At 39.2% G+C, this 27,572-nt stretch overlaps 2 protein-coding genes across 15 annotated transcripts in view; one reads left to right on the plus strand and one right to left on the minus strand.

Moving 5' to 3' along the window:
• Fip1l1 (factor interacting with PAPOLA and CPSF1) overlaps nucleotides 1-17,698 on the plus strand; it is a 62,696-nt gene extending 44,998 nt beyond the window's left edge. For 4 of the 13 annotated variants that reach the window (XM_057772823.1, XM_057772830.1, XM_057772827.1 and 1 more), the window contains 6 exons: nucleotides 4,888-4,914; nucleotides 6,841-6,895; nucleotides 8,148-8,203; nucleotides 12,885-13,104; nucleotides 15,799-15,936; nucleotides 16,616-17,698. In XM_057772823.1, the coding sequence (XP_057628806.1) occupies nucleotides 4,888-4,914; nucleotides 6,841-6,895; nucleotides 8,148-8,203; nucleotides 12,885-13,104; nucleotides 15,799-15,936; nucleotides 16,616-16,763 (644 nt within the window). In that variant the 3' untranslated portion in view covers nucleotides 16,764-17,698. The remainder of the gene's footprint in view (nucleotides 1-4,887; nucleotides 4,915-6,840; nucleotides 6,896-8,147; nucleotides 8,204-12,884; nucleotides 13,105-15,798; nucleotides 15,937-16,615) is intronic. The other 9 variants (XM_057772826.1, XM_057772831.1, XM_057772829.1 and 6 more) reach the window with 4 other exon arrangements.
• A 316-nt stretch (nucleotides 17,699-18,014) lies between these two features.
• The window catches only part of Lnx1 (ligand of numb-protein X 1), a 105,089-nt gene continuing 95,531 nt past the window's right edge, over nucleotides 18,015-27,572 (minus strand). For both annotated transcript variants that reach the window (XM_057772821.1, XM_057772822.1), the window contains 2 exons: nucleotides 18,680-18,838; nucleotides 18,015-18,150 (listed from right to left, as the gene is read on the minus strand). In XM_057772821.1, coding sequence (XP_057628804.1) covers nucleotides 18,015-18,150; nucleotides 18,680-18,838 — 295 coding nt within the window. The remainder of the gene's footprint in view (nucleotides 18,151-18,679; nucleotides 18,839-27,572) is intronic.

Consider the following 27,572-nt stretch of genomic DNA (forward strand, 5'->3'; position numbering starts at 1 on the left):
GTAGAGCTGAAGTGTGCTTTCATATCTGCCTGTTTCCTCCGTTCGTCCAGTAATTTTAGTATGTTAGATCTGATAAAATCAACTTAAGTTTTCTCTAAAACATTGGCATTTCTATCAAATATGTTTTAATTGGAGATGAAATTTTATTTTCTGTAGGAATTAAATTTTATAAATTAGATTGAGTGATACTAAAAAATATAAAATGTTATGCTTTTGATAGTGTTTTAGATAAGAAATATGCTGGAACTCGGTTGATTTAAATTTTGTGATCATTGACTGTAAATCATACATTTACAATGACTTTCTTCTTTCTTTTGCAATTTGTAAAACAGCACTTTATAGTATTCTGCAATGTTCTGAGTATGTGTCTGTGCTCATTTGCTTAATTTGTAAAGCTTTTCTGTTAAGTGCTATTTTTAAAAATACACATTTCTGACTTTGGCTTACAGTAAAAATAGCTTATGCCAGGCTTTTCTAGACTTATATTATAGCACTAATAGGGTTTGGAATTTAGTGAAAAACAGAATTCACATAATTCTGCCCTTTTTCCCCTTTGTTTTGAACTTATTAGAGAAAAGATAGGTAGGTACTATTGTGTTTCTATTACTACGTTACAAATTATCTAGAATGTAGTAGCTTAAAAATCATATTGTTACTGTCTGGGTTAGGAATCTAGGAGTAGGAAAAGTTCTCTGCCTGAACCTTTCTCTCAGTCTTCACAGTCATTTCTAAGGATTTAACTGAGGAAGGTTAGTCTCTAAACTCACTCGATAAAAGTCAGCTTTCTTGTTTTAAAAGATTTATTTATTTTTATTTTATGTGTATGTGACATGCATACTTGGTTACCTCTTGAGGTCAGAATAGAGTGTCAGATCCCCTGGAAGGGGAATTATAGTGTTTCTGCATATCCCTGTGGTGAGTGCAGGGAGCTAAACCCAAAGAGTAGCCGCAGGAAGTCCTCTGTTTCCATCCCTTTTTTCTTTTTCTAGGCTGTGGGCTGAAAGGACTTGAGGTCCTCACTGGCTGTGGTTTTCCCGACATCTGAGGTAGCCATTGGAAGACTGCCAGCAAAGCAGAAATCACTGTCTTTTGTAGCCCAGTCTTGGAAATGGCCTTACTATTTTTGCTGGTTTTGTCTTGCATATGCCATACAATAGCTGTGATGTCCTGCTCACTTAAAAGATGATTCAAATACCAGAAGTACGCAAAGGCATTTGTACCAGGACGAAGGAATTATAGAACCGTTTCAGAAGCTCCCTAGCGTGATTCTACAAATCACTGATGAAAATAAGTTTATTTAAAGATAATTTTTGGTGTTCTGTTTTGCTTTGTTTTTTATGTGTCTTGAATATTTTACAGAAATTCCTGGTACAGGTAACTTTTTGTTGTTTTTTAAATATTTATCAGGAATACAGCCTTTCTGTTTCTTTGCCTCAGTCCCCAGGTGGGATTTTAGCCTCCCCCACTTTTTTTTCCCCCTTGAGAAAAAAGTTTCTGTATGTAGCCCTGGTTGTCCTGGAACTAGTTTTGTAGACCAGTCTGACCTCGAACTCACAAAGATCCTCTTACGTCTGTTGGGATTAAAAGCGTGCACCACCCCCATTACATTTAGGAATAATCATGACATACAGAAAAGGTAAACAGTCTGTCTGTCTGTCTGTCTGTCTGTCTGTCTGTCTGTCTGTCTGTTTCTGTTCATCCTCCCAGCCCCTCTGAGTGTCTAACAGTAGTATATATTGTTGCTGTGTTTTAGTCTTAGGAAAATAATGCCTTAGCTTTATAAAAATTTAAAGTTGGTTTTACTTTTCAACTGTATTACCGAGTCTCTTAAAGATAAGGTTAGAAGTGTGGGTTATAATCCAGTGTTCTTAGTGTGATCCCAGGCTAACAACTTCATCTCCTGAGGATTTCTTGGCAATACAGATATGTTTTTATATTATGTTAGACATTTTGAATGAGAATCTCTAGAATGTCCCAGCAGTCTGTGCTCACAAACTCTAGGTGGTTCTGATGCAGGGAAGTGCGTGAATGTGAATGGATACTTTGCTGAAGCTTATATTATCACTAGGGAAGGCTTTCCAGACAAATAATCATGTTTTTTTTTTTTTTTTTGATTTTTCGAGACAGGGTTTCTCTGTAGTTTCGAACTCACAGAGATCCGCCTGCCTCTGCCTCCCGAGTGCTGGGATTAAAGGCGTGCGCCACCACCGCCCGGCAAATAATCATGTTTGTAGATAAATAAAATAAGGCCAGAAGTGGTGGTACAGGCCTTTAACCACAGAGCTCGGAAGGCAGATGCAGGTAGATGTCTATGAGTTCAAGGCCAGAATGTTTATCTAGAGAGTTTTAGACTAGCCAAGGCTACATAATGAGACCTTGTCTCAGAACAAAACAAAAACATACATACGTACATGCAATTATACATACATATACAAACATGTATACACATACATACATAAAAGAAGCAAAGCCCTTGATTTGTATGTTTGAGTCTATTGGAGTTGTCCAAGGAAGGAAAAAGTGGATTTGGGGAATGAATTTTCCTTACATTCTTGGTTTGTTTTGTTTCTTTAATAAGTGTTAAATATTGGAGATTTTTAAGTGAAAATGGTTTTCCGTTATATCACTTGCTAAACTTCCTTAGTTGTTTGAAAATGTTTCTGGGAAGTGTCAAGGAATTGGTTGTATGTTTCATCAGCTTCATAGTCCTTTCCGTGACCAAGTGTTTACACTGAAGTAGAGTCTTATGAAGTAAGTCTCACTGGAAGAGCCCTTTCTAGCGTGAAGTTTTCTGTTGTACGGTCACCAACTGGAAAGACAACTGTATCTGATGTTTTTTCTTTTACTCTATTCTTAGTTGATTTTGATATTACTATAATAAGATTAAAGCTAAAGACAGATAATTGTTTTAGGATATCTAACGCTGTAATAAAACACTATGAGCAAAAACAGCTTTGGGAGGAAGGGTTTTATTTTTATTTAACTTACTCTCCCACATCATAGTCTATCATCAAAGGAACTCAAGGCAGGAACAAGGAGGCAGGAACTGAAGCAAAGTTTTTGCTGCTTACTGGCTTCTTCCTCCTGGTTTGCTCAGCTTGCTTTCTTTTACAAGTCAGGGTGTCAGGGTTGGGCCCACCCATAGTAAGCTGCGTCCTCCCACATCAATCATTCTTTAAGAAAATGTTGGACAGACTTGCCTATGGAAAAGTCTTATGGAGACATTTTCTCAGTTGATAGTCCCTTTTCCCAAGTGACACCAGCTTGTATCAAATTGACCCAAAACTAACCAACAGAGTAATTTTATTGCTCTTAGAGGAATTAACTTGATCATATGCCTTCTGTATTTGTTTTCAGTTTACATACTTTTGAGGACTAAGTTTTGAAGGCCCCGACTAGTAATTGTGCCATTTTTGCGCTAATTCTCATTTTAATAAGTGTAGCTGAGTAGTGCTTGTTATTCATAAACGCACTTAGATCGCATTACTAGAATGAAAGTATCACAGAGTGGGAACTGATCTAGTAGTAGTCTTATACATTAAAAACATTATTAAATGTGAAACAGTCGGTAGTATATATAAAAACATACTGTTCCTGCCTGCCTGCCTTCCCTCATTTAGCTTTGCAGTTGAGATTCTTGGTTAGAGCTATCTGCTAGACATCAGTGGATATGAGAGGCATCAGACTAAAACCTTGGGAAAGCTGAAAATGGGATTGCCTGTGTTAGTTTGGTAGGTTGGGAATGCCATGGCTGCCTTACGTACTTTTTCACTCTTGCTGGTTTTATAGCCTTTTATTTCATGGGATTAAATCAGGTACTTGGGTCTGTGTTTTAAGGCCAAATGCTGTCTTAAGTTCTTATTCATGACAGCCTTCTTCCAGTAAAACATGTCGATCAGAACATTCACAGTCAGCCTGCTGCAGATTTCCATGCTCATGAAACACCTGAAAGTGCTTCCGTTTACTTGTGTGCAGTTAGTAGTGGATCTGTCCCCTCCTTTGGCTAATTTTGATACAATTTTAAAGATAAGATTTAATAAACTGTTAGAACAATTGAATTTATTGATAATATAAAACTTTTAATGAAAAAGCTGAATTTTTTTCTTGCTTGTGACCCATTTTTTTTTAACTAAAGGTAGTTCCAGTTTTCATGTTACACATTGGCTTTCATGTATTTCTTAAATTTAAAATTAGGATTTACTTTTAGTTGCTTAGTACTTAACAGGGACATTTCACCAGTATAAATTTAGAATGTTCATGTATAGTTTATTTCTTAGAGGCTATATGTTACAAAGAATTGAGTGACACTCCAGTATTGCTTTGCTAACACCTGTAGAAGGCAATTATGTGTTTTTGTTCATGTGGGTGTGGGTGTATGCATGTGTTCATATGTATGTTTCTTATGCCTTCCTTTCCGCTTCTTCAAATCAAAGAGTATTGACTATTGACTCCTGGCAACAGCAGCAAAGCAGTCTTCACACTTGAGTGGCCCACACTGGCCTCACCGTAATCTTTACCTACATGCAGTATTTACATTAAAGTGTTAAACTAACAAAATTGGTTTCTGATGACCAAATTTAGTGAGTTTTTCCACATTACGGAGTTTGATATTTTGTGTGCTTTTTAAGTGATGTGCCATTTAACTTCATTTGTGATTCCAGCTAGTGGGGCAATCTTGTTATGAAGTTGGTAGACTGGTTTTTCATCAGGGAAGTTGGATGCTGTACTTGAATCGTTGGTCTGCAAGAAAACAGAGCGCTTTTCTTGAGTGCTAAGCCAGGGTGCCGAGACAGGGGTTTTATTTCAAAGTTGTTTTGGTGATGGCATAAAAACATACCAGGTTCTGAAATCCAGTTACTATATTAAATTTCATCACTTGTTTTTTAGGTATTCCAATAACTGTACCACCTCCAGGTAAAACTTTTTTCATGTTTTCTCCATCATTGTTAATGAACATGAAATTTCAAGCTTATCGTTACAGGAGGGACGGTGTTGATGCGGTTAGAATGTGCACTAGGCCCCTGGGATTCAAGGTCCTATTTTCAGCTCTGCCTTTGCTTCGCTCCAGCTTTAAGACGTTTAGTTTTCTTAAGCCTATCCTACCCATTTCTGTAGAAATAGATGTTCTCGCCTTATCAATTTATGAGGAAAACAATAGAAGATATAAAATAAAATCACTCTTTGAAATGCTTTTTAGACCAATGATTTTGTTGTGTGTAAAAGTGACTCAGAGAAAAGAAAAATAATTTATCTTGACTTTATCACGACTTCTAATTGTTTACCCATTGTCATAATTCATTGTCATGAGAAAATATTTTCTGAACTACAAAGCAATTGTATGGCTTAATAACTAGTCAAGTACTTGTTCTTAGAGGTGTTCAGTTGGGCATTGCAGTGGTGTAGTCAGTAGGAGTGTTTCTGTAGCCAGTGCTGTCTTTATATATTTGTCAATGGTTTTTTATCGTGTAATGGTGACGCCAGTAGAAAGTATATTTACTTAGTTCAGTGTTAAAAACCAAGGGCTGTGAGGAAAATGACTAGTGCTGATGCTGAGAAGAGCAGGTCTAATTCCAGATGACCTGGAGCAGCAGAAGGGGAGTTCAGAGTGCGCAGCTTAGTGTGCGTGCTCAGCTAGGAATACCGTCACTGGCTGAGACAGGGCTGGCCAGGGCAAGTCTTAAGGGATTGTTTTGTCTTTTTAGTGTGAAATATAGTATGACTGTGAACCTGTGTCATGTGAGACATGGACTTGAGGACTACTGTGGTAGCTGCTAACCCTGGGCCTGCTTGATGGTGGTAGAAGAGTTACAGATGCTAAAACTGGACAGACTGACAAGCATAATGAACTTGAAATAGTTGGAAGCAGAGCTAAAGACTGAGTAAATGAAGTTTTGAGAAGAACGAGCACTGGAATTTCTGTCCCAGAGGACACTGGAAAGGAACCTTAGTGGAAAGTAGCCAGGAAGTAGAAGACAATGGGGGTAGCAGTGGACTGATCTCCGTCAGTACGTGAACCACAGGGCAAAGGATTGAAACTGTTAAATTTGATGCATGTCCTAATATTGGAGGTTGTTATCCTGGGGGGAAATAGGTATCAGAAGTTGTGAAACTGTGAGTCTTTGGCTATGACACTGTTATGATCTGGCTGTAGAAATCTAGAGGAGACTGCTGCTGAGGACCCTTTAGCTGTGCTATTCTATGGGATTTCATTTAGCTGTGCGAGTGAATGAGAGTGCTGGCCTCACAATACAAAGTTGCAAATGATTTGCCTCAAGACCAATTCAAAAATTCCATTATGTGCCTTGCTTTGTAAAGTAGTTCATTGGGGTTGTGTTATTTAAAATATTTCATGGCAGATGTTTTTGCTATGAACACATATATTTACTGGTTAGGCTTTGCTTATAAATTATCCACTTTAAAGAAATTTCTATAAATCTGAAACTCAGGCTATTTTTAAATGACGTCAGTGCTATTTTATTTGTGTTTCTTCAAAACATAATCTGATGGCAAAACTACTACTGTTTTTTTTTTATGTGGAAAAGGTAAGGCATTGAGACTAACTTTCTTATACGCACAAAATGGGCTGTGTGTGGTGCTGAAAATAAGACCAGGTGTCCTGACAATTTGTGCTCTGTGTGTTAGATCAGACTGTTAATTAACAACGTTATTGCGCTAAAAAACTGTTTATAAGTTTCAGCTCTATTTTTTCCTGTTCATAATCATGTAGAGAAGCACGTTTGTGTCCCCAGAAAATCTTAGTGATATTCAGCAACTGTGTTTCACTCTTGACATTGCATATGCATCCTGTTAATTATCTTATCTCCTGGTTGAATGTTTCAGGTTTCCCTCCTCCACCAGGTGCTCCACCTCCATCTCTTATACCAACAATAGAAAGGTAAAGCAGTGCGGGATGATCATTGACAGCCTTACAGCAGAACCTCACACATGGGTCTTTTCTAATACTTTCTGATGTTAATTTTTATAGACACAGCACCTGCCTGTTGATTCATAAGTTTAATCTGTATTAAGTACTTTTATGTAACTATAGCCTGTTACCAAAACAGGGCAAAGAAAATCTTCAAGAAATAAAAATAGTTTGTTAGAAATCTTTAATACTGAGTTTGTATCTGCTGGAAAGGGAAATGAACCTTAATAAGAATAAAATGCTATTTTCTTCCTGCTGCGCTGCTGCATCTCCACCTCCACACAGAAGGACCAGATCCATCCTCTAAAGCAGTGGCTTTATTTTCTCCCATCTTATATTTAATCTTCTTAGTCTCCTATATTGAAGAGTTGGTGGTAGTATGTGTTTAAACAATCAGTGTTGCTAGCTTACAGTCTCTAGACTCAGTTCCGAAGATTAGAACAGCACATGTTCTGGCAGGCGGAACTCACTAGGAAACAGGAGCTATTCCAGTACTTGAATCAAAGTGAAGATACTCTAAAAACTAGTAGTCAAATTATATAAAAGCAGAGGACAGTTGGGCTCATGAGTGGCATCAAGCCATCCCAGTGGTTTCAAAGTGCCACTCCAGAAAGCAAATTGTGAAAGGTGAGGATTTGCTTTTCTTTTTTTTCCTTTTTTAAATAATTTAATTTTATTTTATGTACATTGGTGTGAGGGTGTCAGATCCTCTGGAACTGGAGTTACACACTGTTGTGAGCTGCCATGTGGGTGCTGGGAATTAAACGTGGGTCCTTGTAATAGCAGCCAGTGCTCTTAACAGCTGAGCCATCTCTCCAACCCCAGGATTTGGTTAAGCTCTTATTGAACACATACTTGTTTCTCAATCAAAATGTCCATTTAAAATACTATCGATTGGCTTATAACCAACTTATAGGCATTAAAACTAATTTTTTTAAGATTAAGTTTTAAACCTCAAACATTCTGTTAACCTCAAACTTTCCCTCTATCTTACTGAGAAAGCTGAAATTGATTGTATGAGTCATGCTAAGTAATACCAAGTGACTTCTGGGTCTTGATGTTTTGAGGTGAAAAAGTCTATGTTGTCATATTAAGAAATATCAAGACTCTGCAGCAGATTGTTTTAAGGTTAAATTTTGTTGTTTAACTGTCTTCGTTTTATTGAATATTAAGATTGAGTACTTATTTGCATCAGATATAAAGACACTTCTTTCCTCCACAGTGGTCATTCCTCTGGTTATGACAGCCGTTCTGCACGGGCGTTTCCATACGGCAATGGTAAGTTACTCACCACTCAGATCCCCTGGCAATCAGTAAAGTACATATTGGTAAAGAAATGGAAACATGTTTACACAGTAAGAAGTATTAGTTGAAGGAGTTAAGTCTGTATATATGCCAGATTACTCTTGAGCACAGGTTGCAGATACGAAAACAGCATGAATTGCACCCCGCATTTCCATCTGTGCTCTTGAGTGACTGGATGCATTTTCATTGAGCAGAAGTATTTTTAAGGAGGTTGGCTTTTGTTTTTGTTTTCTTTCTGAGTAGTCGGTCTTGGTAGTGGACTTAAAATAATTAGCCAGGTTGTAGACAGTATGCTGCCACCCAGGCCTTACTGCATTCTCAGAGCACTGGAGAGCTCTAGAACTTGGTGAATGGTAAATGGACATTGAGTTCAATGTAAAGTCACAGGCTACTATAGCCTTTGCAACTAGTCTTTGACTTGTCTTTAGCTGTAAAAGCTCTAAATGGTATCTTCTAGAGAAGACTGCTCTATACTGAAAGTTTTTTGGTTAGTGCAGCCAGCATTCATTGGCTCTCTTGGCCTTGTAGACAGCTTGCTGCAGTTTCTGTCTGTACCCCGCATTAAACTTTGTTGAGATCAATCTTTAGCATCACAACCCTGTTTTTGTTGTCTTCAAATTGATTTTTACTTTCTTACCTTGCCCAGTTTTCGTTGAATTGAAGAGAGTTAGGATTTCACTGTTGCTTGGTACATGGGTTGCTCTATCATGTAAGATTGACACAAACTTTCAATTTATTTTTTAAAAAAAGCAGCATTGTTTGAAGCTCAGTAAAACCAAATGTACCTCTATGTAGTGTTATGGAGTATGAATGTTTGCCACAAGGCTATGAGACTTCTGTTAATTTTATGCAGTTTTAAAGTTGCTAGATTTACATTTGAAAATGCCTCCTTCTGCCTATTTATTGTGAGGAAATTATGAACTTTCAGGGTGCCAAGAAAGGATAGTTATTCGGCCTTCTTGGACTGGGTAACAAGTAGAAGCTGTTAGACATGTAGATGGGTGGGAAAACAAAGCCGGACACAGTTCTTAGGTGAAGCACCCTCCCAAAGGCAGATAGGAAGAGAAAATCATACTCTTTATCTTGTATCGCTTGTGTAGCACAAAAGAAACAGGCGTAGAAGAGTCTGGCTTATATGGCACCTGTAACAAAGACAATAAATGAGAGACCCCAAACTGCCCAATGTCCATCAGTCCTGCAAGCTTCAGACAACATCAGAGAAGATAGGGTGGAATGTCGTAAAGCAGTGTCTGTCTTCCATATATGACAGCCCTTATACTCGTACATGAACTCAGCAACTGTTGTGCCTGAAATGACCTTAGGATATGCATGTAGCCAGTAATGGTGGCTCAGAGAGGGAGAGGCATTTTTTTCTGTGGCATTTGTAGCCATTGGTGAATTGTCCACTTACTTGCCTATGGCATATCAATAATCCCCATCCATGCTCCTGTAAGTGACCCTTTAATTAGGGTTCACCCACTAACAGACTGACTTCCATGATGAATACTTGGCCAGCATGGATGAGGACCTGGTGTGGATTCCCCTCTGTATGCTATGAATATGTTTTATTGCCATTGGATAATAAAGAAACTGCTTTCGGCCAGTGGCTTAACAGAGTATAGCCAGTCTGGAAAAGATATACAGAGAGGGTAGGCAGAGTCAGAGAGACGCCATGTAGCCGCCAGAGGAGAAAGACGTGATCCACCCGCTGGAACCTTGCCGGTAAACCATGAGCCTTGTGGTTTAAAATACGAAATAATAAAAATAGGTTAATTTAACAGCTAGCTAGAAATATACTTAAACTATTGACCAAACAGTATTGCAAATAATATAATTTCTGTGTGATTATTTTGGGTATGGGTGGCGGGGAACGAACGAGCAGCCTCAGTCAACAAGGACCTGGGTTCAATCCCTACTACTGAAAAAATAATGAAATAAAGTCATTAATTAATAAAGGAGCTAGTGGTAGATCTCCAAACTAATAGTCTCCAGTAATCAGTTTTCATTCTTTCTAGTAAAGAGAACAAGAGATATATACCTGAACTTTTGTGGATTTGATTTCTGGCCTGTGGGCAAATGCAAGGGGACAGAGAGCTTTTTTTAGCTATGTGGCTTCTTGGTTGCCTGTACCTTGGCGTCATCCTGACCAGTGTTTCAGAATAGCATGTTGTGATCGGTCTCTCCTATGGAAGTAATCCAGAGGTGGACATTATGATGCCTATTCTCTTTCCTCCATTTAAGGTAGGAGAAATTTTAATGACTTTCAAAGACATTTCTGTGCTAGAATCTATGTCCTGAGGCTACGCTTCTGGACCTTTAACAAGCTCTTACAGGGTGTGTCAGGTCAGGGTAGTGCATGACTGTGTTTTTCTAGTCACACTGTTTGGAATCTTGCTTTGCCCTCTCTATAGTCATAAGCCCTTCGGAGGTCTTCAGAACTTAAACTGACAAAAGTAAAGCATTCCCCTAAGGCTGTGGGATTACCTTGAAGCTCCTTGCCCTGTTCTTTACCAAGTGTCCCAATGTTAGCTCTCATTTTTATAATCACCACCATCTCCAGCAGGTTACAAGTGCCTTCCCTTTTCTCTACCCCTGAAGCAGTAAGAATTGTTGAAGCATAGGCTCTATGGTTTGCCTTGGGTTCAGCTTATTTTAGGTAACCTTAGATGAGTTAAACCTAAATCTTTTCCTTATGTAAACGAAGCTGGAAGTCAGATTTAGCATGATACTGCTAATATGTAAGCATTCCATAAGTACCGCTCATTGAGTTCCTTTGTTTGGTTTTACCTTTTTTTTTTCAATGGCATTGGGTGTTTTTTGTCACTCTGTCCCCTATATGTTTGCTTCAGTACAGATTAAACACTAGACCATATCTGAAAGTCCTTTTTGAGATTACTGACCTAGCCTGTAGAACATTTTTATATATTTCTGTTGTTAGGAAGCAAGCGCCTCCTCCATACTTTCTACCTTGCTCAGCTCTCCTCCCAGAGACAAGCCTTTAATTAGAAAGCCAACTGTAAAACTTAGTAAAGGAGAGGAAGAGGTTTCCTTAGCCACACGATGAAGCTTTACAGTAAAGACAACAAATAGACTTCTTTGCGGTTCTCTTTTAACTCTATTTTTTTACTTTAGAATTTATAATTCATCCTCATACCCCTGAACAACATAACTTTTCTAGATGTGATTTGAAGACTCCTTATGAAGTGAGACTTAGTTCAAAAGTCTTAATATTACAGGAATACTAAGAGACAAATGTTTCTTATCTTTTTTTTTTTATTTTGGCTCACAGATTTAGAGGTTCCCATCCATAACTTAGACAAATTCATGACTCTTAATTAAGACTTGTATGAATTGTGTAATGAACCAAACAGTTAGCCTGATGACGAGGACAGAGATAAGTGAAAGTAGAAGACGTGTATGACCCACAGTCCTCCTGGAGAACATGCTTCTTGTGACCTAAAACTGCAAATAGGCCCAATTTCTCTTCTTAAAAATGTGTGAACTTTATTTTGTGAGTATGGGTGTTTTGCCTGCAAGTTTGTCTGTACCATGAGCATCCTTGGTGCCTGTGTAAACCAGAAGAGGAATCAGATTCCCAGGCACTGGAGTGTAGATGGTTGGGAATTGCCATGCAGTTGCTGAGAATCAAACTTGGGTCCACTGCTCTTATCCCTTCAACTTCAGGAAACCATCCCTCTGCCCCACCCCCGCCCCACCCCCGCAATCCTTTCCCATGTGTTTTTATGTCATGTGCTCACACTTTTACAAAAGACTTATGTATATGGATGCTTATATGTATGTCTACGTGCCATGTGCATACAGTGCACCCATGGATATCAGAAGGGGGCATCTTGGAACTGGAGTTATAGTTATGAGCTACCATATGGGTGCTGGGAACTGAACCCAGGTCCTCTGGAAAGAGCAGCCAGTGCTCTTAACCACTAAACCATCTCTCCAGCCCCCAGAATATATAGATTTTTAAAAGTAAAAAATCAACAAACTCTGTCTTGTAACTGATGAAATCAGTGTTATTTTAAATTATGATTATGGAGATGCTTGATGTATTGCTGCTTCCATCCCATTCCATGATTTCCTGAATCAACTATGGTTTACTTGTTTTGTTTTTTGCTGTTGTTTATTCCCATTTTTGTGATGGTTATTTAATAATATTTAAATGATGCATGAACTCTCTTCTTAATCAATGCAGAGATGATAATATGTTTTAGTTTTTCTCGTGTAACTTACTGAGGTTCATCATTTTATTCTTAAAAGGAATATATAGTTTATTTGCTCAACTATTTTCATTTTAGGTCTCCTTTCTAAAATAATTTTCCTTCATTGTCTTGGATAATAGGGTTTGCTTTGCTTTATTTTTTGTTGTTTATAAAAGTCTTTGTTTTATTGTTAAAGTGTGTTTTTTGTTGTTCTTGTTTTTTGTAGATGTAGGTATTGAACCCATTGCTTTGGGCATGCTGTAGGCAGGTGTTCACTCAGAGTCTTTAAAACATAATTCTTTATTTCATTTTCTCCTTAATAGTTCAATGATGTTCTAGTGTCTTCTGGTTTCAGCTTTGATATTGGGGAATTTCTTGCCCAGTGAATAGTGTCAGACTAAGTGCTATAACCTTCGATCTTAATGTGTTTTTTCCTTTAGTTGCCTTCCCCCATCTTACCAGTTCCGCTCCCTCATGGCCTAGCCTTGTGGACACCACCAAGCAGTGGGACTATTATGCACGAAGAGAGAAAGACCGAGATCGAGACCGAGAGAGAGACAGAGACCGAGAGAGAGACAGAGACCGGGACAGAGAAAGAGAGCGCACCCGAGAGAGGGAGCGAGAGCGGGATCACAGCCCCACCCCTAGTGTTTTCAACAGGTGTGCTGCATGTGAGGGTGTTGGACACACTTCATTTATACTTTGCACTTTGATTTGTTGTGAGGAAGTGAATTCCAGTTCATTGGGGAAAGAGTGCTCAAGGTGTGGGTAGAAAAGCCCCTTGAAATCATACTCATTTCTTTCTTGAGGCTTCCCATTACTGTAAGCAGTGTGGAGATTGAGGTAACAGTGGAGCCTTGCTAGCTGCTGCAGATGTGGAGATGGAAGAGCCATCCTAGCTGCTGCAGATGATGTGGCTGTGGTGTCATTTAAAATTTTTTATTCTCTTAAAAAATTACTTTTTTAAAAAACATCTGTTAACTTTCTTCTTTTTCCTTTCTATGCAGTTGACTTTTAAAAATTCGTTCTTTGATTCATGTGATTGGCATTTTGAGCCTTGTTCTAAGCCAGAAACAGTGGTATATCCTGAAGATACATAAATATTCATACATCGTTTTTACAGATTAAACTTAATACTGCTGTTAAGCTGATTAGGACTGGTTTTCTTAGTGTAAGAGTATATGACAAAGAATGGGAAAAGTCAGTTTCCTCATGACTTACAGATAGTGCATATTTAATACAATTTTATTGGTCAAATAGATAAAGAGTGGCAAGGTATGTACATATAAGTGGAACATACACTATTAGCCATAGCAGTTAAGTGCATGATTCTGCTTAAGTCCAAGGGCAGTCGTTTTCAGGAAGCTGACTGGTTTCTGCTACATAGCACATCTATAAAATATGTGTGCCATAGTTAAGGAGCTTAGTGCAGAAATGTGTAGGAAGACTATTCTTGCATCACACACACATGTTCAGGGTCTACTGAATTGCTAAACTGGAAAACATTGGTTAAACCATGTTTTCATCTAGTTCTGCTTAAATAGGAATAAAAGCTTAAGGCCAGAAAGGCAAAAGGTAGAGGAAATCTGTGTTCCGAATTGTCCTAGGAAAAACCCAGGGACTATACATGGGAAGTAAAAGCTATTTGTTTCTAAAGACTGACAAGTGTTCTAAAACAAAATGTTTATCGTATGTGTTGCATTACAAATTACAGGGTCATTGTTTTGAAAATGAGAGACCAGTTTTCACATCTGTTTTTAAGGTAGTTTAATTGTAGACCAGAAAGAAGGCTGGGTGCTATAGGCTGTTTGACATGTGCTCTAATGAGTTCCAGGCCTGGAAGAACCTTTGCACTGCAGCACCTATCAGAAAGGGGTGGAGGAGGTGCTGTTTTCACTCGGAAACTCGCTCCCATCATATGACTGCCTGTGGAACCTAAAGGCCCCAAGGCCAGCAAGAATTGGCTTTAGGGCAAAGGGGCAAAGGAGGGCTACACATGACAAAACTGTGAAATAACTGGCCTTCATTACTCTTATGTAGCCGCATTGAGTCGTTCAGAGAAACCTCATTTGTTGATGAATTAATTGTAATGTTCATTTGTCTGTGCTCCTTTGGTTTGCCTTGGAGAGAGATTATTAGAGGCCCAGTAGCCTTGGTAGAAAGGTCGCCTCCTGAAAAATTAGGTACTAAAGTCATTGAAGAATTTCATTTACTATGCTGTGTGTGCACACACACATGCTCATCCCATAGTGCCTCTTGAGAGGACAGAGGACAACTTGGAGTCATTTCAATTATTCTAAAGTATGGAACCTGGGGATCAAACTTAAGCTGTCAGGCTTAGCAGCAAGTGCCTTTACCCACTGAGCCATCTTCTTAGGCCCCCAAATTCCATTTATTAATTGCCTACTCTTGATAAATATTATTGTCGGTTTTATAGAAACTTTGAAAAAGATTGTCAGTTATAAATAAGAAAACTGAGGTGTCAGGAATGAGCATTAGAAGTGGCAAAGGCAGAATGTGCTGGGCACTCATGGATATCCTGGCACTCTGCACTGCCTATCAATGACATGCTTCTTGGGGAAACACATACGGGGTGTGCCCATACATGTACATATGGATATGTGTACATTAAGACATGTTTTTATAAAAATGTTTTAAAATCTTCATGTGTGTTAATCTGCACAGGATGAAATCTACGCTATTTCTTGTAAAAATCAAACACTTGAAAAAATTTGATCTTTTTGCCTTCTCCTGTGGAAGCCATTGTGAACCATACATTCTTAGAATCTTTACCACATGGCCTGTGTTTTGCAAATTAGATTTTCTGTAGATATCTCAGATACATAAATACATTTAATTATAAAATGGGAGTAAAAAGAAAAACCTGCTGATTAAAATTTAAATCAACTGCAGGTCTCATTCTTTTTTTTTCCCCAGAAGAAACATTCTAATATGAAACCTGCCATTAAAACTATGATAGCACAGAGCAGATAGAACAAATGGCCTTTTTTATTTTTTCTTTTTTTTCGAGACAGGGTTTCTTTTTCTAATAGTCCTAGCTGTCCTGTAAAAATAACTCTGTAGACCAGCTGGCCTTGAACTCACAGAGATCCACCTGTCTCTGCCTTCCCAAGTGCTGGGATTTAAGGTGTGTGCCACTGCCGCCTGACTCAAATGACCATTTTTCTAGTGTGTTGTTTTAAGTGAGATGTGTTTCTGATTTGCTGCTCAGTCTAAGAAATATTTGTTTTCCAACATGAGAAGTTAGCATTCAGGCCTCTGTTAGGCTTGGAAGCTCTTCCTTTTGCAGTCAACTCAGTTAGTAGTCCTGACATCGTTTCTACTCCATTGCAGTGATGAGGAGCGGTACAGATACAGGGAGTATGCAGAAAGAGGCTATGAGCGCCATAGAGCTAGTCGGGAAAAAGAAGAGCGACACAGAGAGCGACGTCACAGAGAGAAAGAGGAAACCAGACACAAGTCCTCTCGCAGGTTTGTTCTTCAGTAGTGACCTACTTTGGTCTGGGGGTGGGGAAGGGCATGGGCACGGTTGTCTCTTTAAGAGATGAAAATATTTTCAATAGCCCAGTGATAGATGAGACTGTTCCTAGCTGACAGGCCAGTGGCAGTCTGTGATAGTTCCTTCTTTCTGGGTGTCAACAGCAATTTTTAAATCTAACAAGGTTGCATTTCTTTTACTATCACTCAGACAAAATTAAAATAAGATATCTTGGTGGTTTTTCCTTTGTTTTATATTATTTCTTTGATAGAGAGGAATTTGGGCATATGAGTCAGTCTTTCTTTATAATTAATATTAAAGTAATGTTTAGTTCACAGAAAAAAATTGGGGCCTGCAGTTCTAAAACAATATTAAAATTGATTTCAATGTTCATTGTATCTGAACATTTCATCTTACAAAATAGTATTTCCTGTTTCAAGTTATTATGCTTCAGTTTCTAATTCATAAAGACTTTCAGAACAAAGTAATGGGCTAGGAGTCTGGTATAGTGTGGGGGTGAAGATAACTCCATAACAATTGGTGTAAAATCTCATATGACTCTCCAAAATATGTACATCAGAAAACAAATAGGTTTAACCTAAATCCAGGCTTGTTTAGACCAGATTGACTTTGTTACTTAAGCTTTGTTAAACACAATTCCTTTTCTTGTAGTAACAGTAGACGTCGCCATGAAAGTGAAGAAGGGGACAGTCACAGGAGACACAAGCACAAAAAATCTAAAAGAAGCAAAGAAGGAAAAGAGGCTGGCAGTGAGCCCGTCCCTGAACAGGAGAGTGCTGAAGCTGCCCCTGCTGAGTAGGCTCCACCTTTTGTGTTTGTCAGTCCCAGAAATAGATGCTATAAATTTCCTTATTTTTCTGGATAATGTTTAAGAAATATACCTTTAATCTTGTTCTGTTAGAATGAAACGTTAATTTTTTCTTTTCCAAAATAAAAATGTGCATTTTTGTGTTAAGTTAAAAATCTTTGTCTTGTAATATTTAAAGAATAAAAGACAGAAATGACTTTATATCCAAGGAAGTCATGTGAATGAGTCAGCAGGGGATTTAGAGCTAAGGTTGGCTGTGTGTACGCAGTATGTAGGTCAAGGAACCGCCTTGACTAGCTTTCTAGTTACTGGCATACTGTTGCAGAAGAGGTGCTGCAAAAACCGCTCTTCATCTTACTACTCCTGCATCTCAAGAACTTGGGTGCATTCTTCATATCAGTTTTTGAAAGCAGGTTTTCGGTCTTTTAAAATTTGGGTCCTTGGTAACTAAATGGGCCATTTTATAGCTAAAGTCATAGATGGTAGGAGGCATTTGGGTGGCCCGTGTGATGTAACTTGTGTACTTTCCAACAGGCACATGTAGAGACGGTTGTGACCAGCACAGCACTGGACCACTTCATGGCCATCTGTTTGAGCCAGCGTCAAGGTGGTTTGGCTGCTGTCGACATGTTTTCCAGGGTTCTTGGTAGAGTAGCATGTAGGGTGTTTTTTATACCATTACCGTGTTAATACTAAAAATAAGCTCAATGACAGTAGTGTTAGGTCAGTTATTTCTTAGTAAAACCAAAAATCCAAGCTTAAAATACGGACTTAGCCCAGGAGGGAATGCAGAACAGCAGTGGTGGTGGCTAGGGCTTGGTGTGTGGAAGAATAACTTAGAGCCACAGGGAGGAGGACAGCTCTCATTTAGAAAAGATTTATTTCTCATTTCAAATTCTCTGCCATTAAATTTAAATGCCTGCAATGTGCTCTCTTTTTGAACTCCACATATATCATATTTTTAATTGATTTGAATTGTGTCATAGAAACCATTTTAGATTTTTATTGAATAGAAAAATATAAACTTGAGGTTTGGAGTGATGAGATCCTCCGTACTAAATAAAAACATCAGTTTTTATTTTTGAAAACGTTCTCCGAGGTTTAACTTGTTTTCATAATATCATACTTTTCCTGGCATTTTTTTATAATATATTCTTTAAATATAAAAATTGACAAGATAAATACAGTTTTTCGCAGTCTATCTGTGATCTTTTTTCTGTTATCTAAGATCCATCATTGATTTCATAAAAAAGTACCAGGCCAAGAAGCAATAGTGAGAGTAATTCTTCCTTTAAGTTCTTTGAGTGTCCTTGCCAAGCAAGCGTGTATCATTCCCGATGTACTCCTACCGTTGACAGCGAGAAGAATGTCACCACATCTGAAAGAGAAACAGGATCATGGTCGAAATACTTTGTGCTTGAAGTTACTCATAGTGGACTCGGGTGGTCCTACTGTTTGTTTGCCGGTATTTGTCCATTTTAATTCTAATTAGATCTTTCCCTTCTTCACTTAAATTCTCCAGGCTCCATTCCACTTGCATTAGAGGATATAGTAGTGCAGGGAATTGCAATATGGGACCAAGGCCAGCTGTAAATTTTTACTTTGAATTTTTTGAGATAGGGTTTCTCTGTGTAACAACCATGGTTGACCTGGAACTCGCTTTGTAGACTACGCTGGCCTCGAATTCTCAGAAATCTGTCTGCCTCTGCTTCCCAAGTGCCCAGCATAATTTTCAATTTCTTAAATCTAACTGGCATAGTAATGTTTTAATTTCTTACTCTTCAAGAGCATATAGTAAATACTAATAGTAAATTTAGTAAATAATGTGCTTTCTTTCAAGTGAGGCCAAGTTTTTACATGTAGAAAACAAAATACTTTGAATATTATTTTTGCTAAATAATTATTACCTGATCCTTCCATCGTTGTATGCTGGTGTTCCTTCCACAATGGATTTGATAAAAAAGGGTTTGTTCCCATTGTATTCTTCATAACCTCCTACAATGCAGAAGCCCAGACTTCCTGCTGTGTTCCTCCTTAGGGTCACATCTTTGCAGTTATATAAGTACCTGAAATAGGATATAATTCGTGTATACAGTTGAGCTTATCAGTTGTAACTTCATCTCTCATTCATTTTTTGAACATTTTTAATAAGTGAAATAGTAACTGCATATGTCTCCCTCAGAAATGACAGTAATTTTTCATGTGCTTAGCCAGCTTTTGTATTTGATCTCTTTTCCATAGCTGAATACCCTTTCAACAAAAATACTTCGTCATTGTGTCTCTGCTGAGGAAGATGGCTATGTATTGGCCAAGAACACCATAATGCATGGATTTATATGAGCCATAAGTATGCCTCGATACTTCTAATGATAAGCCAAAGTGGAGCATACTGAGGGAATATAATTTTTATATACTTGTGGGTTTACATAATTCCTAAGGCAAACTTTCTTTGAATTAGTTATTTGCAATGAAATAATCACAATGAAAATAATTTTAACTTATGCTAATGAACCTCATTAAGTTTAGACCTTCTCTTGACCCTTGGAAAGTACTGGTTTATTCTCACATAAACAAAGAAGACTGTAGACATAAAATGAGCAGAAAGTGAGGCAGAAACGGTTGAACAGTTGTGGTAGGAGTAAAATCAACAAGGCATAAACTGAAGTGGAAATTACAAAGTGAGCTGAATCAGGAAAGACTGTAGCTGGCCTGAGAATCAGTAGAATCTCAACTAGGATAGTTGTGGCTGTTAGAGCCAAGTACAAACTGCTGTGTGAGTAGAGAGGTGTGTCTACCAGATGTCTATGGTCTAGGAACTGCTTTGACTGGAAGATAGCATTTTTATGTTGGTAGAAATGAAGATGTTTTGTTTATAGACTGTACCTTAAAATACTCATTTGCTTTTTGATAATCAATAAAAATGATCTTGTGAAATGTTAAGCAATGAAGTTTGGTCATTATACTGGTTTCTGGCCTACCTCATCATTTAACAACCGTGATGGCTATTTTTGGTTGCAACTTGACTGTATCTGGAATAAACTCAAGTGGCTGGGTCTATCCTTCAGGAATTTTTTTCCCTTAATTAAATCATTTTTTTTTGAGAGAGGGTTTCTCTGTATAATATCTTTGGCTGGAACTTCCTCTGTAGACCAGACTGGCCTTATGCTCACAGAGATCCTCCTGTTTCTGCCTTCCAAGTGTTTGGAAAAAAGGTGTGCACCACCACTGCCCTGCGTGGAAAGACTCACTTTTAATCCATCTTTTGAGGTGGGAAGATCTACCTTTATTTTGGGCCGCACCTTCTGCTGCAGCCTGTATAAAGGACATGGAGGAGGGAGGCTTGCTCTCTTTGCCTACTTGCTCTTGCTCTCTCTTGCTGGCACGTCCATTCCTTCACTGGCACTAGAGCCCAATTATTTGGGATTCTAGCCTATACTGAAGACCAGCTGAGATACCCAACCTCAGGACTGAGCAACTGCTGTCTTCTTGGGCCCTCTATTGGTAGACAGCCTTTGTTGGAGTCATTTTAGTGGGGCCATTCCACTAAATCTATATATATATCACTTCTGTTCACCTAGAGAACCCTGACGAATAGAACCTTTTTCATGCTGTTGCTTTCATTTGAAATAAAACAAGCCCATTTTTGTTTTGTATGCATTAGCATCATGTACAACATTTTCTTTTATTGAAATAACAAAGTATAAATGAATTTTATTTAGTGAAAACACTTTAAGTACTTGTTTCCCAGTAAGCCTCTGTCAGTAGCACATGCATCCTGTAAGAACAGTGGTCTTCTAGACATCACACTGTTAAGTTCCTGTTCATTTGATGGCTTAGGAAAAGCATCACACATTCCCAGCTTGGTGGGCAGTGGGTCTCAATCTTCCTAATGTTGTGACCCCTTTAATACAGTTCCTCATGTTGTGGTGACCCTCAGCCATAAAATCATTTTCATTGCTACTTCATAATTGTGATTTTGCTACTATTGTTAATCGTAGTGCCAATGTTTTTGGAGATAGAGGTTTGTTGTGGGGTTGTGACCTATAGGTTGAGAATCACTGTTGGTAGGTATGTGCCCAGTTTTGGGTTTTTTGTTTTTTTGGGTTTTTTTTTTTTTTGTTGTTTTGTTTTGTTTTTGGTAGAAAAATAGTAATTAGGTGATTCCAAAAGTGTAATCACATCTTCTGGTCATAACTCTTTAAAACACATAAACAGATATATAGAGCTCTAGAACTAATGCATCTCATTCTTTGGACCATTGTGTTTTGTTTTTTCAGTAAGTATTCTGTGGGCCTTATTTGAATGTCCAAATATTTTGTTGATCATCTATAAATACAACTATCTAAAATTATTAAAGTTTTCAACCTAATATTAAATTACAAGTGTGATTGTTTTCTTAGACTCTTCATAGTGCAGAAGGCATCAGCTTTGGTTCCGTTTTTAGATGTTTGAGTCTATACCATGCACTTGGCATTGGGGAATATCACTGAATATGCAAAATCCTTGTCCTCCTGGAGCTCGAAGGTACCCATATGCTAGCCTTTTACTTTCCATTAAACTGTGTTGAGTATTTGCCTTTGTGTAGCAGCAAGAGCTCACTATGTTAAAATCTTTCAGCGCCAGGCTAGATAATTGGAACTGAAGACCTTTTTTCTTCTTTGCATTACTTCATTCCCCACTGGGAAACCTGGTAGCTGGTTTTGATCAGTGACCTTTGAGATTAAGTGACATTAGCCTTTGGATGTAAGTGTGAGCTTTTTTCCTACTCTGAGCTCATTCTCTCAATTTAGGCTTAACTGAGAAAGATTTGGCATAAGGAATGGCAAGGGCTTTGGTCATTTTTCCCAGTGAGGTTATGGTTAGGCTCACAGAGAACTTAACTCCAGTGAATGAATTGAGCATGAGAAGTCTTGAGCTGTTCAAGACACAAAGGATTGGAGCTGGAGTGATGATGGCTCTGCAGTTAGGATCACTGGCTGCTCCTCCAGAGGACACAAGTTCAGTTCCTAGCACCCACATGATGGCTCCCAACTGTCCGTAACTCCAGTTCCAGGGGATACAAATAACACTCTTCTGACCTCCGTAGACACCAGGCATGCATGTGGTACACATATCTATACGGCAGACAAAACACTTGTGATATGAAAGAAAATGGCTCAAAGGGAGTGGCACTATTCGAAGGTGTGGCTTTGTTGGAGATGTGGCACTGTGAGGATGGGCTTTGAGGTTTATTTTGCTCAAGCTTCCCTCTGTGTGACTTTCTGTTGCCTGCAAAATGTAGCACTCTCAGCTCCAGTGCATCTGCCTGCACACAGCCATGTTCCCTGTCATGATAATAATGAACTCTCTGCAACTGTAAGTTAGACACCCCAATTAAATGTTTTCTTTAGAAGAATTGCTGTGGTCATGGTGTCTCTTCACAGCAATAGAAAACCCTAAGACAACACTTAATACACATAAATCTTTTAAATTTTCTGTAAACCTTCCTTCTATACCAATTTACTCAATAAAGCATTTGAAACACTGCTTTGTGTGGTTTTAAGTCAGAGGGATACTAAGACAAAGATGGCATTGTCTCTTAAAAAGCCAAAAACAAAAGCTTAGCTTCACAATGTAAAATGAATCCATCCATCAAGCTGGGTTGAATTGTAAAGTTTTTTTCCCCCATGGTGTTAAATTCATGGATCATGAATTTGTTAACCATACTTTGGATTATTGCATTATCTTAGCCAAAGAGAATTAACAATTTTGAATACTTTGATCTTAATTTGGAGGTCCTTCCACTCCTCCAGCCAATAGCCGCTGAGATACCAGCCCATTGGGGCGTGGTCTCTCTCCCTTTAAAAAAGCGGCCACTTCCCTCCTCCCTCTCTCTTACTTCCTGCTCCGCTTCCAGCGACTAGACTCCCTTCCTGATTGTGCAGAGGGCTGTTGTCTGGGATGGTGATCTGTAAGTTTTTTACCCTTAAAATAATTAACCATTATATTAATCATAATTCCAAACTAGCGTGGGATTGTTTGTGACTTACGCCTTTGCCTTCATCTTGACCTATGACTTTTTTAAAAACAGTTTTCATCATTGTTTTTAAATTGGAATCACAAATACACCAAGTACACTAAGTCTGTAAATTAATATTTTTATAGAAGAAAAACGATAGCTGAGTTTGAGAGAAAAAATTAATAGATGAAACTTTGTGTACAGAAAATTGACCATGTAATCAGTTTTCATCCTTTTTATAAATTTTTTAGCCCTGTCTAGATTTTTAACTTTTTGCCCTAACTTACTTGTAAACATTACGAATCTCACCTCTGGGTATAATGTAGAGCTGCTTTATGTGGCTAACTTCTGGGTCAGGTCGGCTTTGCGCCTGCATTAGGCCCTGTGTTGACTGTTGTTCCTGCCTGCACTGTCCTGCTGCTCTGTGCTTGTGCCATGAATGAAGTGTCTCTTTGGGTACTTTGCTACCTAGGCAAGGAGCCTATTCAACCCGTGGGATTAAAGAACAAAACAAAAAACATCTGCTCAAATGGGGCTCTTAGTAAACGGTCCGCTGAGTGTTTATGGTAGCTTTAGTTTTTACTTTCGTAATAATAGATTCCTTTATCGTGGTATCGTCTTGTCCTCTAGATTCTGAAGTCTATGAGAGGCTTTTCCTAGCACATAAGGGACTCATTATTTTATTAGTCTGTTCCAGACCTTCAGAAATATGAGACATTTTTTAATTTCTTTTGAAAGGTCCACCATTATGGTAAACATTAAAATGCATCATTTTGTATATTAAATATAGGTAGGTGTTTAATAAATTTTTAAAAATAACTTTATTCGTGAAATGATGTGACCATTTTGCCTTTGACTAATGGAATTTCACACTTATACAGGAAAAGTGGTAAGGGAAATTACTAGAAATCGTAGCCTCCCTAAAGTGGCAAGCAGCATTAAAGCTTCTCCAGAACTGTTTTATGATAGGAAAAAAAACAAAAAAACAAAAAAACAAGACAAATTACTAAAGCTAAATATAGGCTTAGCATTCTCAGGGATGCTTCCAACTTAATCATCGTGATTAAAATCACAGACTAAGTCAAGAACGGACTCAGCTTGTGTCTCTGCCATGTAGCGTGAGCACATCATCTGACTGCTCTGAGCCTTAGTTTCCTGAGTCAAGAGCCTGTGATTCTCATGTGCATTGAAGTGTGCAGAGACCAAGTGAAGCTCTCAGAAGGGGCCCTGGCCCTGGCTCTTGCTTAGGGCTCATAAGCATCAGTTGCTCTGTGGCTGCTGTTAGACTGCCTGGCTTAGATGGACTAGCACAGGAGACCTGTCTCATGACGGAAGTCTCGGAAGTCCATAGCTAGGAAAAATATTGATGCCTGTTTCCTTACAATTCGTTATTGACAGTCCTGGTTAAAATATGTTAGGGACTTTAGGAGAGGAAAGGGTTAAATTCTTAGCAAGTGCGTTAATGCCTATTTCTATCATGCTGGTCCAGATGAGAGCATGCTTTGAAAGACTTCCAGATGTGAAACGTTGGCCCTGAGAGCCAACAAAGTGAAATGTCGTCAGTGTTCTCCACGTCTCCTCCTGTTGAGGGCAGCTGATAGTTTGTATAGCTGGCAGTCTGGAGCAGGGCTCTCCACAGCGCACTACTGATAACACGCTGCTATCTGCGTCTTTATCACCCTTGCTCTTTGCCATTGCCCAAGTCTGACACCCACGAGTTCCACACAGGCCATGCCAGCCTGTGAATGAAGTAAGTGAAGAACCAACAAACCCACGGTGGAGGCTGCTCTAGCCTCCCCAGCAGCTAAGTGAGTGAGAATTCCTTTTCACTCACGTGCCTATTCTGTGTTGCTCTGCATCTCTGACACGCCTCTTCCCTGGGGGAGGACCTTCGGTAACTGGCGAGATTGCATATTAGGACAAATATTTGTCCTCAAGCTTTTTTGAGTAAAAGGTAAAATGTATTTGTAATGTTTCTGTGCATGTATTTTAAAGGGTTATTTGTAATCTTATTATAACAATTCAAGAAAAATGAATTTTGCCAAGGTGTGGTTGGGAATCGCTTACTCTACATCACTTACTCAAATGACTAGAGACGTAAGACAAGGCTGTTGTGTTGGTGAGGAGAAAATCTAGGTTTCTTGAGGCTCTGAGCTCTCAAGATTATAGGTGTGAGTGGATCCCCACCCTGCACCCCATGCAAACTGAAGCCATACCACCTCAAAGTACCATAGTGCCTAGGACAGGAGCAAGACGGACTGAGGCCTGAAAAATGCCAGTGTAGTTAAGTTATACTAACTTTGTATATCGTATCAAATTTCAATCTTGCAGAATAAAGTTCCCTTTGTGCACTAAAGTTCACTACCAAATCGACTAGGAAACCTGGAAGCAGAAAAGCAGTCCATCTTAAGCAAAATTAAGAGTTACCACGGATGAAGCAGAGCTGCCAAAGGGCAAAGGGCATCAGAGGAAATTTGGCTGAGAGGACGCGATAGTGGGAGAAGAACCACAAAACCATGTGGAAGGCCTGCTCTAACCACATCGGAAGTGGGCAGGCGGGTTTCCTCAGGTTCAGCTTGATGGAGAAGCCAGGCCCCTGCAAAGCAATGAGAACTCAAGCAGATACCCGTGTGGGAAGGAGGAGCCTGAGGATGACAGGGTGTTGTGGGCAGCCTGCCAGGCTGACCTCAGTTGGTTTATGAAAATACACAAACCGTGTACCAAACAGATCTAGGACCTAGAATATGGCTCTGATCCTGTCTGTTATCAGCTTTAACAGACAGCTGCTCTGAGAAAATTATCTCACTTGAAGATTTTTGAACCAACCGAGTTAATGCTACACAAGAAAGCAGGTGGGGAGAGGAGGCAGAAAAGAAATAAATAAAGCCACTCATTAGAAAAAATGTTACACAAATGAATGTAGAATATAGAATTCTGTAGAAGATGAAATTGATAGTTAATTGTAGCGCTATGATTTAAAACACCTATGCAGCAATTGCTCTATGCAATGAGCAAGAGCTCAATGCAGAGGAGAAGATTTCTAAGATGGTGCCAGGCATGGCAACACATGACTATAATCCCAATACTTGGAAGGCAGAGATGGCCATTGTAAGTTTGAGGCCAGCCTCGGCTGCATACCAAGGCCTGTTTCAAAAAGAGTGGAGGATAGAGGGAGCCTGGAAGGAGAAAAGAAAACTGAGAAAAGGGTAGTATGTAGAACGTAGGGGTGAAAACCGAATGAATGTCGTCCCAAAGGAACAGCCATGTGACTGAACACTGGGGAGAGGGAGAGCTCATGAAAACAAGCGAAGAAAGCAAGGAAACAGATGAAACACTCAGGGAAAATGATAGCAGGTATCATGAGGCCCTGAAGAGCTGAAACAGCAGGACAGTTCTCTCGGACATTAAGCGAAAGGTCAGGGCTCGTGTGGAGGGAAGGGAATGAGATAGCATTGTTTTCACGCAGCTCGACCCTGACTATCCAGGCGCCACCCCAGGGAACAAAATGACACAATAGTGTGATAGCCACCCAACCTGCCACCTGGCTTCACAAATGTGCAGTTTGACCTGTCTGCACCGGCAGTGGACATTGATGACGCAGTATTGTGATGTCCAAAATCAATTCTTGCATTTCTTTTTACGTTTTATAAAACTTTGGGACATAAGAGCTCACAGGCCACCATTGTGTTTGAGTGAGTACATTGATATCTAGGCCTGGGGCATCGAACTACAGCCAAGCCCACAGGCTTTCATTCATGAATGGTCTAGTGGTCTAGGCTGCCTTTATGCTACAACAGCAGAGTGAAGAGTTGCCAAGGCCCCATGCCCTCTATATACATATACTCAATATAACAGTTTCCTACTTAGGTTCAGTTGTAAAGTATCTGAATGGTCTCAATTCTCAGTGTTCTACCTTCTAGGGATTTTGAAAGACCTACCGATTTAAAAAGTAATGTATCAACTTGTGGAGACTCCAAAGAAAACTGTTACAGTTTGTGTTTGAGGCTGCTAAATCAATACAAGCTATCTCTACCCTACAGAAAATGTTTCAAAACCAAATAGTCTGCCTGCCTTCGCTACTTCATCCTACTCCAGCAGATCCAGCATCAGTGACACCATTTTCAACTCAAGCTGCACATTTAGAGGCAACAATCTAAAGGCCAGTGGATTTTTGCTCTCGTCCAGGGAAGCAAACATCAAATTTATCTATCCTTTGGATAGTCACAGTTCACGTGCCTAGCCATTTTGGGGGGCTCTCTTCAAATCCTCTGAAGTCATTGGCTCAGGTAATTTTATGGTTCATTGCAAGGATCCAGTTGTACCTCCGTAAAATGGCAGTCCTGTTGCTTCCTAAAGAACTTGCCAGGAGAATCACAGGAGAAAGATGCTCTGAGGAAAATCCCTAAGTACTAGATCCTTGACTATGAAGCCACAGTGCTCTGCTGTTTATATAGTCAGAGCCTCTCGCAGCCTGAGTGAGGCCACAGCCAGTGTGCAGCTCCCGGTCATCTCTGTGCAAGGATGAAACCTGACCTGAGCAGGGCTCAGCTTGTGAGTATGGACACAGACTAAGTTGCTGTCAGTCAGCTGAACTCCCTGTTACACGAGCCACCCGGTAACTCTGCAAACTCTATCTAGACTTTTACACCCACCCTAAGATTTCTATATGGATTTTCATTGGCCAAAAGCAGACAGAATTGATTCAAACAGCCCCACAGACAAAACTGGGTCTTAACAAGATGTTCGTGCCCATGAATCAGCCCAAGACAGTGAAAGAGTGGTTTGAGAAATAGCATCCATAG

The sequence above is a fragment of the Chionomys nivalis genome, chromosome 6, assembly GCF_950005125.1.
Source record: "Chionomys nivalis chromosome 6, mChiNiv1.1, whole genome shotgun sequence".
In the NCBI taxonomy this organism is placed as follows: domain Eukaryota; kingdom Metazoa; phylum Chordata; class Mammalia; order Rodentia; family Cricetidae; genus Chionomys; species Chionomys nivalis.